The sequence below is a fragment of the Myotis brandtii genome, unplaced genomic scaffold (genome assembly GCF_000412655.1).
Source record: "Myotis brandtii unplaced genomic scaffold, ASM41265v1 scaffold504, whole genome shotgun sequence".
In the NCBI taxonomy this organism is placed as follows: domain Eukaryota; kingdom Metazoa; phylum Chordata; class Mammalia; order Chiroptera; family Vespertilionidae; genus Myotis; species Myotis brandtii.
In genome coordinates, this window is record NW_005369217.1 from 3,023,344 (window position 1) to 3,036,828 (window position 13,485).

The following is a 13,485-nucleotide window of genomic DNA, read 5'->3' on the forward strand; positions in this document are numbered from 1 at the left end:
ATGTTTCTAACTATCCCTCTTCCTTCCTCTCTGTAAAAAAATCAATAAAATATATATTTTTTAAAATAAATAAATAAAATAAATCATGGTCGAGGCATTAAGATTTCTGCAGGCATGTGTCTGTGCTTTCTCAAGAACTTCTAATAATCTTAAAGACCCGCTCGCAGAGCCGAGAAGGAGGCGGTGGTGTGTGTGGAGCGCCGCTGCCAGGCTGGGAAGATGCTATCTCTCCGCAGCAGCCACTGGCAGGCTCACTGCCTGGGCATAAGAGTTCAAAAGACACTTTCTCGCCTAACTTTGATTACAAGTCAACCTTCGCTTGCTAATTCAGCACACTTGCCACGAGTTACTGGCTTTCCTCATCTCTTCCTCATTTCTCCCCTGTGGCACACTTTCCTGGAACCCAACTCCTCAAGTCTTCACTTGCTGTCCCGAAGTTCCAGGCGATCTGCTTGGCGTGCATCCCTGTGACAGCGCGCTCAGGGCCCCATCCCTGTGACAGCGCGCTCAGGGCCCCATCCCTGTGACAGCGCGCTCAGGGCCCAGGCTGCTTCAGCAACAACAGCTGACGTGCCTAACACTTCGCGAAGCAGGGAAAGCCACGGAGCAGCAGGGTTTGTTCCTCTTCCAGCTGTCGAATCCGAATCCCTGGGTAGCAGAGGAAGACTCCAGTCCCGAGGCTGCTAACCTCCGCGGATGCCAGCCTGCGGAGGCCGGGCAACCTCACTGACCACCAGCCCTGGTAGAGCAGGACGGCTTCTGATGGCACCAGAGTGAGTGTGACCAGAGCCTTTTCTTAGATTTGAGGAAAGACAGAGGCGTTTTCCTCCCAGGATGCAGGGAACAAAGAATTATTTCCCGGAGCCCATTTGTTAGTACAATGATTTCATGTAGAAGAAACTGGCAGGGTGTCTCTATGTTCTAGAAAACACCCCACACCTCAGGGAGAACACATCCTAATCTTAGAGGTGTGAAACCTCATGTTTAGGTTGTTATATGAGGCGCTGTGTTTCTGAGCATTTAGCCAAGTAAGAGTTCGGGGCCTCCTTTCCACGTGTCTGTGCCCTGGCACCAGCCGGCGCTGCACGTGGCCAGGGGCTGCTCCGGGTCCCTCTGACTGTTCTCCCTGAAGGGAATTTACACACACACTCACCCCAGTGTGCTCAGCACACTTTGGTTTTCAATTACTTCAACCACCTCGGGCAAACTGAGAAAATCAAGACTTCAAACCACTGGGTGTGCCCGCCAGGGAGGGGGGTTAAAGTGAGAACGAGGGGAGGAGGGAGCAGAGAGAGATGATGGTTAAAGCTGGGGAACGTGCCTGAAAGGAAATGAAAAACTTTAAATTTTTTATATTGACCTTTTGCTAACATTTTGTCACACAAGCATAGACCAGATCAAGTGATTTCTCAGGAGCGTCTAGTACAATCGTCCCCCATGAAAGAGAGGCTGGGCAGAGCCAATAAAAGGCACTCGTGTTCACGGTCAAAGGCAAGGCCCCTAGAAAGAAGTGGCCCATCCCTTTCCAGCTTCAACTCTAGACATCTGATGGCAAATCCCTATTTGAAAAGGAAGATTTACGTGGATATCTAAAATCATAATTTTCCCTTAGTCTTTTTCCCAGGGACGATAAAGGGAAAAGAACCCAAGAGTCGATACGAATTTCTTCAACATCAGGAAACATTTTGATGATGAGTTGAGTGTTAAAAAATCAGAAACATGGTTTTAATTGATTGTGAAATAAATAATGTTTCAAAATGAAAGGAAAAAGTGTTCAGATGTAAAGCATTAAAAGGGACTCAAATCTCAAAAGCTGCTTCAGGCACCCACTCCCAACCCCATCTTCTTTCCTCGCCTTCCTGTTGGGGTTCATGTTTTCATGACAGTCAATTACTGCTGGATTTCCTGACCTATATTCACTTGCAAGTATGCCTCTCCGGGAACCTGCGGGGCTTCTGAAATGTTTCAAAGTAAAAGCACAAACATCTTCTGGTTTAGGACCAAGGCCCTGGGTGTGAAGACAAACTCAGGATCGGTGGAAGCAGAGACAACAGGCCCGGATCAAAGCTCATCTTCTGATCTCCAAGATGCCTGTGGGGTCCTCCATCCCCAGAGACTCTGATATAATCAGTCCCAAGGAAAGACCCAGGCATTGGTCTACCTCAGTGGTTCTCAACCTTGGCTGCACATTAGAATCACCTGGGAATCTTTTTAAAATCCTGATTTCTGGGCCTCATCCTCCAGAAATTCTGTTTCTTTATTATGGAGTGGGGCCACAACATTAGTAACAAAGAAACAGAATTTCCGGAGGGTGAGGCCCAGAAATCAGGATTTTAAAAAGATTCCCAGGTGATTCTAATGTGCAGCCAAGGTTGAGAACCACTGCTCTAGATGGTTCTAATGCATACTAAAGCTTGAGAACCACTGCACCTCACTGCCTCTCCCATGCAGAGGGTGTATAAACAGAAAACAGAACCCTCGACTTTCTGCTGAGCTTCCCGCCTTGTGGGTGGCGGTTGGGTGCACATGGTGCCATCTTCAGTGGAGGGTGAGCTATATCTTCCAGTGACCGAGAACTCGAAACAGCTGATCTGTGGGCTATTCTCCCACCAGAGAACATAACCATAACTCAGTCTACAGCAACGTGGAGCCTTGTCCAATTAGGGGATGAATTCTTCCAGGATGACACCGCTGTGCTCACCATGCAGAGCAAAGCCACAGGAGACTCAGCCCCTCACTGAGCGATTCCAAAACCTCACAGTAACTTTTTCCTGCTTCTCCACTAACAAGATTGTGAAGCAGCCCAGAGTCTCCGTACGGCTAATGATCAAACCAAAACACAGCAATCTCTTTCCCAAGTCTCTATGAACAGAAAAGTACAGAATATTCCTAAGTAATTTCGGAGATACTTGCCATGCTTGATTCTCTAAAATTTCTGTATGTGCAAGAAACTAGTCCCTCTCCCTTTAGGAAGGGAAGGGGGTGGGTGGGGCGGGGACGGGTGAAAAGGAAGTTCACAGATGGGCAACCCCCCCCAGCAGCCAGGCACTCATCTTCCTGCAGTGATTTGCAGCTTTCCTCCAAAAATAACTATGAGATCACAGAACATTAAGTGCATGACACCAAACATTTGTAAATAATCCAAGAAAATAAAGTAAGGCCATCATGTTGCATGGGGAACGCAGTGGAATTTGTCTTGTGTTATGGTTCTAAAAGAAGACGGCCTCAATTTGGCTGAAATATATCTTCACACATTGTTTTGCAGAGCAGAGCTGTTTGAGAAATTCTGATGGCAATTATAAGTGCTGAATGGGGAGTACTTTGCATTTCCTTTGACGATGCTGAAAGCTATAAGCAATCCTGATATTAAAATCTTTGGAAATTGATGAGTACCCCAGGCATCATTACAAGACTTTTTCCCCCAACCAAAGTAATTAAAATCTATTATGTGAATACATGTTAATATTTTATCAACTACTGTTTTTAATCGACTAAACACGTGAAACCTCCCAGAAATAGGAATGATATCTGTTCATTTTAAATGACGCCCCAGTCGCCACCCCCTAACCTCCTCCAATTCCCAGCCAGACGTATTCCCGAGTCCGGATGGGAGCGTCAGCACGGACATACCACAGTGCTGAATTCCGGGACCTGCCACAGCAGCCAGTCTTCGTTAAGGGTGTACAGGGCTTTGCACGTGATCACATCTACGGGACCCTTGTTTATTTTCTGGTTTAAAGTCGTCACCAACAAATAGAACGGCTCTCCAACAGTCTCCTTGGAAAAGACACAAAAGTGACAGTTAGCTCTCTGTGGAATCCACTGTACTTTCCAAAGAATTAAAGTTTCAGTTTATGGCAGTACAACACGAGACAGGAGGCAGTGTTTTCTAACAACCAAAGGAAACTCCCAGGAAATACATACTCCTCCACTTAGGACTGAGAGTGTGCGTGTGTGCGTGCACACACACACACACGCACGCACGCACGCACACGTGTGCACATGCATGCGCGCAGGCAGTGGACAGCCACGTGAAGTGCGTGTGGTGGTGGAGCACTCTTGTCTGCTGATGCCTGTGTGCAGACCTATGCTTGTCAGTTGGCTGTCACCTAAGAACACTCAGTAGATGCGGAGGTTTAACCTTTGTACACATTCCTATTTAATTGCCTGTTTTTTAAGAGAAAAACTGAAAATAAATGGCTTCTTAAAAATTCACAGTAATTAGCCTTGGTAACTAGAATAAACATAAGGACATTTTAGACGTTTGCCAAGAAGGATGCTTTTTGGTGTTAACAGCTTTTCATGAGGGAAGTGGCCTTCGGTTAGACAGCAGGCAGCCTTGTCTGCAGCCCCTGCAGGCCAGTCCCGGGCTGTCCCAGCCCAGGGCGCAGTCCCGCCTGGCACCTTTGCTGGGCGGGGCCGCAAGTGTGTCACCACCTTCCCCTGGACCAGAGCCAACTGCCAGCGCTAAGGCTTTTGCAAACATCCTGATGGCTCCTTTCTCCACACTCTGCCACCTGCACTTTCTCCTGGACCAGGGGCTGCCAGCCCTGCTGTTACTGAAATGCCTCAAATTTGTACCTACTTTGTGGTCAAATGGAGTCTGGGCAGTCCAAGTGGAAGCTTGTTCATTCTGCCTCTGCTGCAGGCTTTGCTAAATAATAAACCCTCTATGAGCAACGGACATTAACCAGAATATGGGGGGGAGGAAGAGCAGGGCAGACCCAGGAAGTCAGACTGCCTTTGTGATGATGAAAGGTCAGCCACGTGACCAGTTTACGAGGTCAAGCTTTCCGGCCACTGCATCTGGCTTTGAAAGGAGCATCCATGGACCGCTCTCCTGCTTTCCCTTGAACATGTTTACTGAGGCTTCTTTTAAATCTCCTGGGTCCCCCCACCCCATCCCATCCTTAGACCAGCGGTTCTCAACCTGTGGGTCGCGACCCCTTTGGCGGTCGAACGACCCTTTCACAGGGGTCGCCTAAGACCATCCTGCATATCAGTTATTTACATTACGATTCATAACAGTAGCAACATTACAGTTATGAAGTAGCAATGAAAGTAATTTTATGGTTGGGTCACAACATGAGGAACTGTATTTAAAGGGCCAGAAGGTTGAGAATCACTGCTTTAGACTTATTCCAAGGGCATGAGCCCTCCCCACTCCCGGAGCTTCCTCTTGCCCCTTCTGCCCCCGACACGCCAGTGGGCTCCGTTATCCCTTCTCTCTCCCCTGCTGCAGCATCCTGAGTCTCCTCCTTACTGTAGGACAGAGGTGGGATGTTAAAAAATTCCCCAGGGGGAGACAGGGTTGGAACTAGTGCGCGGCATTTAAATTCCTTTGAGAAACTTCCTTTATTTCGTGGTCCACAACCACACTGCTCTCTTCTCTTCCCCTTCGCCCTCTTGGGTAATGTCCTGACCGCAGACCTAGAACCTCTGCTTCTCCTTTCCTCCAGCACATCAGAGACGGGGTGGCGCCCGGGTGAGGGGCTGGAGGTGCCCACAGAGGAGATGGGGTAATGCCCTGGGGAGGTGCTGAAGGTGATCACAAAGGCTGGAGTCAGGGGCCAGGTGGGCTCTCCTGGGCTGTGTGGACTCAAAGGAATTCTTCCAGGGGCAGCTGGACTGGGATAAGTAGCATCTCGTCTTACACGGCCGCTCACAAACATGGTTATAACCCGGATGCCCATCAGCAGAATTCCTGGGGGCTCTTGTAAAAAAATCTGGTGCCTGGGCCCTACTTTAAACCCACACACCAGACTCTCTAGAGCTAAGGCCTGGCATCTGTTGTGTTAACACCCCTTAGGGGACACAGAGGCGGGCGTAGGAAGCCATGGAGCCCTGCGGTTTCTCTGTCACCTCTGAACACAAGGTCTAGGTTAGTCATACCTGCTGAGGGCAGAGGCATCTTGTCAGACCAGGGCACACAGTGGCCCAGGAGCTGGCCTGTGGCAGAGCCCTACTCACCCAACAGCCCCACCCCCGTCCCCTCCTGTGCTGGCACCTAAGCTTGGCCCCTTCACTGTCCTTTTTCTGTGAGACCTGACTCTGGCCCTGGCTGAGCCAGAGGCTTTCAGCATCTGTGATCTCCTTCCATCCTTAAATCCTCGGCTAAGCCTGTAGGAAGGTCCCTGCCTCACCGGGGAGGCAGTCAGTAAGCGGTGGCTCAGAGCTCCAATCCCTGGGGCTGTCGCATGCCAGCTGTGGGGCCTGGGGAAACACATCTATGCTGTGTGCCCCAAATCCCCGTGTGCAAAATGGTCATAAAGGTACCTACCTCGTGGGATTTAAATGAGAAAAGGTGAGCAAAGCTCCCAGCATGATGTCTGGCACATTCAATAAATGGCAGTAATTAATATTATTGTTACTTTGCTGCCAGAGCCTGGGAGGTTCACAGGGGTAGTTACCTGAGGTTACAGAGCCAGTGGTGCCAACAAATGTTTGTGGGGTGAGGCAGGAGGACTAAGGCCGTCAGAGTCCCACACCACCTCGGGCACCTGGTGAGGGAGTCGGGGCCTCCCTTGCAGAAGGAATTATTCTACTGAAAACAAAAGTATCGCCCACTGGCTCAATGCCACTTCCTCCCAGTGAGCACCCCGCCCCCTCACCCCAAGCGTTCAAGATACTCTTCAGTCAGCACTGTGGAATCTTGACCCAGAATCCTCTGCTCAAGGGTGCCCTTAGGGCTTGGAGCCCAGATTTTCCAAATGCCTCATCCGTTTAATGTCCGAGTAGCAAGAGCAAGACACCGACCAAACCTTGAGGGCCCAGAATTAGAATCGGAAGATCCCAGAAGAAAGAGCTGGAAAGGAATTTAAAACCAGTGACCACGAGATACCCAGAGACACACAGCTATCTGGGGCTGAGATGCACTTAGCGCTTGAACTTGCAGCTTCTAACCAAGACTCCTAGTCCAGTGCTCATTCCACTACCCCCGAGTTCTCAAATGTAGGGCAGGTGGCATTACCTGGAGGAGCTTAGAAAACATGGATCATGGGGCCCCCGCTCAGAGTTCTGGTTCAGTGGCATTGTGGTGGGGCAGCCATCTGCCTTTTAAGACTAAGTCCCGAGAACTCAGTAAGAGTCCTGCTTAGAAGGGTCCTGTTTAGAGGCAGTTGTGGCAGAAACTAGATTGGTGGGAAGCAAAAAATATTCACCCCAGAAATAGCCACTCAACACCTCCCAAAAGCGTGTGATGATTTATACCAAGTAAACAGAAAAGAAGGCAGATTTCATTAATCTTAATAAATGGGCATTGCCTTGGGAGAGGAAGGGGTTGGTAAAAAAATTGTTGTGCATCTATTTGTAAGATTGCATTAAACATTCAACTAAGCACAGTCTATTTAAAGCGCTGCTTTTGGATCTAAACTTAAGTAGAACTGTTAAAACCTGTGGCATAGCAGTGTATCTTATTCAAAGTTTAATTAGATTTTGAAACGAGCTACAAATGCACAATTATGCAGTTTTGCTGGAATCTGGGTGATTTGAAATTAAAGAAGGATAAGAACCCTCTGCACCAGGGGCCTCCGAGGGCCAAGGGAGGTTGGTTCAGCAGAACACTCTCGCTCTCCTCCTGTTAATAGCTATAATGATGACCAGCACTGACGTGTTAAGCAACTGCACACATTTTCTCATCCGCGCCTCAGAGCAGGCCTGGATCTTCTTCCTCCAGGGCCACAGGTTATAAAACCTCAGCTCAGACAGCCCGGGGCCTCTGGTAAGTGGTGGAGTCTTGATTTCGGACCAAGCAGTGGGCTCCAGGGCCCACTCTCTAAACCACTGGAATCTGCACGAAGTTTGTATTTGAAAAAAGTTCAAGATTCAATTAGATTATAGCCAGGATCTTACAGTAACTCCAACAAAGTGAACTCAAAGGGCAGATGGCTCCTTGGGGTCTTGCTTCAATACGGGATGACTGGTTAGAACGAGTGTAATTAGCTTACAGCACATTGGTAGGTAAATGGTGTTTCCCAGATGCTTCAGAGGCCCCAAGAATAGCGTGTTCTTTTCAGTATCTGAAATATTCCCTCCACTCAGTACATTTTCTTAAATGGGCTGACTGGGCCCTGATTGTTAATGAATGAAGTGAGGTGGGCTCAAAAGTCAATGGGATGGGGGTAAGAGGGGAGATACCTGTAATATGATCAACAATAAAAAGTTTATTTAAAAAAAAGTCAGTGGGTATAAAATTTCAGTTATGCAAGATATGTTCTAGACATCTATTGTCCAACATCATGCCTATAGATAAAAACACTTAAAAATCTGATAAGAGGGTAGGTCTCATGTTCTTACCACAATAAAATTTTTAAAAGAGAAGAGTCCTACCTGAGGAAATTCTAAGTGAATGTACATTTGCATAGGCCAGTTACAGCAAAAACAATTTTTATTTCCCCCTCTGTGTGTTCCTGGTGAGGACCAGTGATGGGGAACTCAAGAAGTTAAATGTTTTTAGGTTTAGATGCATAGTTAACAGGCTTAGTAATTGATGCAAGTAGAAAGCTATTGCTCCAGGGACTGGAATGTATGACTGGACCTGCCCTGACTTCAAGATCTGCAAGCAATGCGACCTTGTGCCCCAGAAGTACTCAAGCGACCAAGATGGTACCTGAGTCATTGTGGCCCAAGGAGAGAAAGTCCACCACCCAGGATGCAGAACAAGAATCACCTGACAGCCCGGCTGGTGTGGTCCAGCGGCTGAGCGTCGACCTATGAACCAGGAGGTCATGGTGCGATTCCCAGTCAGGGCACATGCCTGGGTTGCGGGCTCAGTCCCCAATGGAGGATGTGCAGGAGGCAGCTGATCAATGATTCTCTCATCATTGATGTTTCTATCCCTCTCTCCCTCTCCCTTCCCCTCTGAAATCAATAAAAATATATTTTAAAAAAGACAGTTAAAAAAAAAAGAGTCACCAGTGTCAGATGAAGGGATGCTCAGAAAATCATCAAACTGCAGCTTTTATCTGACTAACCTTTCCCCTGAATTCTAAATCCTTTACCTATACTTTTCTTCTCTTTGTAAAAAGGTAGGCTCGAGATGAGATGTAAGACAGTCTTTTTAGTGTACAGAACCCGCCGCCTTCTCAGATCACCAGGACTAAAAGCGAGGGAATGCTAACACCATGGAGCGCTCAGGACTTATCCTGGCAAAGACATTGGCATCTGCTAAAAATAACTGCCTATTGTCTTACCTCTGACCTTCTGAGGGGGGTGTGACACTTACCCGCAGGAAGCCAGAAAGGCAGACGGACATCCAGTTTGTGAGGAGTTTTTCAACCACGGACTCAGTGCGCCTCAGCATGAGTTTCGGCTGCATGTTACTGGACTGTTCCATCAGGTCCCTGGTCAGTACCTCCAGGATGCTGGTCAGATAGACCAGCTTGGTTTGCAGTGCGATGGTTAAGAAGGAGGCAAACAGACACCTGTTTAAAAATAAAGCCTTGGTCACAATAGCCAAGACCTGGAAACAACCTAAGTATCCTTCAACAGGTGCATGGGCTAAGAAGACGTGACACGTATATGTATATACATGTGAACTGGAATACCATTCCGCCATGAACAAGGATGAAATCTGGCCATTTGCAACCACTGAATGGACCTTGAGGGCATCATGCCAAGTGAAATAAGGCAGACCGAGAACGATAAATACGTGGGACCTCATTTATAGCAAAAGAGATCAGATTATTTGTGGTTACCAGAGGCAGGTTAAGGGATGAGAGGGGGGAATGGACTGAAGGGGGTGAAAAGGTACAAATGTCCAGTTCTAAGATAAGTACTTCCTGGGGGTGTCATGTACGGCATGGTGACTATAGGTAACACTGCTGTGTGGTGTATTTGAAAACTTTTAAGAGAGTAGATCCTAAGAGTTCTCATCACAAGGGGGAAAAGCATTTTTGTAGCTATACGAGAGTAACTACACTTATTGTGGTAATCATTTTGCCATATATTTACGTCAAATCATCATGCTGTATACCTTAAACTTATACAGTGCTGTATGGCAATTAAATCTCAATATAAGCATAAAAGAAAAAGATATACAGATTACAAAAAGCACACATACACACACACACACACACACACACACACACGAAAAAAGAGAGCTCGGTAATGTGCTTAGCCATCAGCTGTGACACAGACGGTAGTTTCCACCGAAGCCTGAGGGGCCATGGGGTGCTGTCCATGGGCGCTTTTGTTCAATGTCTGGGTTTCAACCACCTTCATCCTCCATCCATGAAAACCACACGCCAATGTTAACTTCAGCACATTTTATGTGTTTTCAGCACTTGAACTTTAAACTAGAGCGGTAACAAAAAGTGAATGTCTTCCCAAAATTTCAGGGTGTTTTTAAAAATAGAAAATAGCACTTCTGCTTTTTTGATTCAGGACTCATGGTTTTTTCTTGGTGTTGGGGTTTTGCAGGGTTTTTTTTGGGGAAGAGGGTTGCATGTGTACATCTTTAGAATAGAATTTGTGTTGGGGGGTGTGATCTGAAATGGAGGTTCCCCAGCAGCGTGACCGCCCAGCCAAGCAGCCTGCTGTCAAGAGCCGAGTCCAGGTGGTGTGTGGAAATAAAATAAGGAGCTCGGGTTTTATTTTCTCTACTTAATGGCTTTCAAAATATAAACAAATTGACTAGTACCTGTCCTTCACTGAAAAATTCTTCTGTTTTTCAAGGGTGTGGATGACAGTAACAAGGAAACTTTTATTACAAATGAGGGCATCCAAAGCTGTGAGTCTCTCATTCTTGTCATTGGCATCTCTGTTCTGGAAAAAAAAGTGTATACTATAGTATAATAGAATATAATAACTTAAAGTTAGAAAGTAGATCCACAATGGGTTTTCCAAGACAATGAATTATTTAATATTGAATTCATGATCCCAAAAAAACCCACAATAAAAATTCGAAGTAATAATGGAGATGACAATGATGATGATAACACTATGCAAGTCAGGCAGTCATGGGCTAGAAATGAAAACTTATAGACTTACATGCATATCTTCAGTGAAGATGTGTGTGAAGCCACCTGACTGAGAGGAAGGAGACACTTTTATTATTCATAACATCCAAAGGAAATTAATAGTGCTTTTTGTTATAATACCCAAGTTCGTTTTAATAAAGCAGAGACACTATTTGCTAATCTGAAGAGCTCCTGGGTTTATGCTCACTGCATAGTCTCTAATACATAATAAATAATTATTCAGCTCTCAAGAGACACCAGTGAATTCTGAAAACCTCTAAGAAGAAGAATTATCATGGCCTCAGTCCCGATTTTGGTAGATGAAGGCCTCTCACACTTTAAAAGAATTGACTCACAGTTAAAGAAGTAGTAGTTAAATATGCAGACCACTCCTCATGCCCTTTAACTTCTGAGCATAAATATAGAATTGTGTTCGCAAGTTTTTGCAAGTCTTAGCTTAGTAGTATCTATTGTCTCAATGCCCAAGGTTATTCAAGAGAGTGGTTAAAAGTAGAATCTAGAGCCAAACTAATGAGCTTCCAGTCCTGGCTCATCACAGACTGGTCACCTCACTGTTGACAGGTTGCAGAACCTCTCTGTGCCAGACTCTCCTCATCTGTAAGACGGGGACAACAGTGATTCCACTTGTGGGCTTGGTGTGAAAATAAAATAAAGGAATGCAGAGTAAGTGCTCAATGTCAGCTATTATTGTTGTTTTTATCACTAACTCACAGCAAACTAGACCACGGTATTGTTGTCCTGCTGCTTTCTAAAAGTACCTTTATGCTCAATGCTATGTAGCTCTAGGATATAAACTTTTAAACGTGAATTTTCTTTTTTTTAATGTATCATAAATCTTATTGGAATTAAATGATTAAATTTTAAAAGCATGCTGAATAACACTTTAAATGAGTCAACAGATTGAAAAATAAACTCCAGAACATTCAGTGTTCTTTCTTCTTTGGGGGGGTAATAATTGGAACTTTAGGCTATTTATCTTATTAAACTTCTTCTGCAGATAATTTTTGCTTTATTTTTTTAGCCCAAGCAAGAAGACCTTAACCATTTTGGCCATACTTTCCCTTGGTAGTAGGCAGAAAAATCAAACTCTGGATTTGCATCTCCTACTTCCTACTATTCTTCTGCTGAGTCAACTTTAAGTAGATGGGCAATTTAAACAGATTGATTCTTGATCTTAAATAGGGAAATGCCACCTTGGCTATTGTTGTGTAGGCTGTTGTCATTTTTTTATTTGACAGACTAAGGGAAAAGAGGTCAGTGCCCAATCTGACTGAAGAGTCAGATACTGCATGTTTTAAACATTCTTGCGGCATACCCGTTGAAAATCGCTGTCCTAAGATAATACAGAATTGTTCCTGGGACTTTTTTAAACAGTTGCAACAGTGCTTCTTTGTATTCATCACTCTCTCTTGCTCCTGATTACTGAATTTAGAAGATAGGAAAATTTATTTTTCAGGCCACAGATTACTCTCTTCAGCACTCAAGAGCAATCATTAACTGTAAAAGCCCACACAGTACTCATGTTGATGATAGAAATCTCTGTTATTTTCTTGGTATTAAATTCTTAATGGGGATGTCAGAGAGCTGGGAAGTGGGACTCCTAATGCAAGCTTGGCTGAGGCTCTGCGCCGTCATCCTGACTCAGGACACTGGGCTCCCTCCCTCCAAGGCGCTCTTCTGCAGAAATTGGTGAGGTGGCAAAATGGCAAGTCTTGGCGGCTGGCACTCTTGGAGGATAAGTTTAAAAAATACTTTATAATGCAAAAAGCTGAAGTCTTATTTATAGCCTCCTTGATTTACGACAGTAAGACTTACACAAAAAACATGGTGGGTGTTTGATGGCAGTATCCCAATCTCCAGACACAACATCACACATCATGGTGCCTACTTCTAGAATTATAGAGAAACTAGAAATTGCTTATGGCATGGGTCTGGATTTCTGAACTCTAGGCTTCTGGCCAAATGTAGCAGAGAAGCTTCTGAGAAGGGATAGAAGCTTGCTTTTGGCCTGGAGAGATTTCTGGCTTAAAAATCTTGGTTTAATCATGCTAATTGGTATTTATGTGTTCTGGAGGTTGGGCCTCTTGGTGGTCACCAGTTCTGGACAAAAAGGGCAGTTGGGGTATTGGGATGTGGGGGTGATGACAGGAGGATAAGTGTACCTCCCCAAAGACTTGGGAGGGTAAATGAAGGAGGCCGCATGAGTGGGTGAGAGAATGGAGGTGTGAGAACATAAGTGAGATTGAAACCCAAAGGGTTGAGTAGACTACCCCTTGGAGTCCTACAGCAAATCCATCATTGCGTGCAGCTGCTGCTACTAAATGAGGATGCTACTTACGGATTAGCTAAATAGTAACTACTGAAGGGAACCATAAAAACTCTACATTGTTAAGAATGGCTGTTATTAACTCAAATTCTCCTAGACATGTCTCCTGTCCTGCCTCTCGGCCGGTAGTACTTTTCATTTCCAATTGAGAAGTAATAGTGAATAATCTAGTGGCTGCAA

At 45.6% G+C, this 13,485-nt stretch overlaps 1 protein-coding gene across 1 annotated transcript in view; it reads right to left on the minus strand.

Annotated features, from left to right (window-relative positions):
- The window catches only part of PLXNC1 (plexin C1), a 158,145-nt gene that overhangs the window by 36,271 nt on the left and 108,389 nt on the right, over positions 1–13,485 (minus strand). The window contains exons 18-21 of the mRNA XM_014548340.1: positions 10,990–11,028; positions 10,640–10,764; positions 9,224–9,422; positions 3,631–3,777 (exon numbers count right to left, since the gene is read on the minus strand). Coding sequence (XP_014403826.1) covers positions 3,631–3,777; positions 9,224–9,422; positions 10,640–10,764; positions 10,990–11,028 — 510 coding nt within the window. The remainder of the gene's footprint in view (positions 1–3,630; positions 3,778–9,223; positions 9,423–10,639; positions 10,765–10,989; positions 11,029–13,485) is intronic.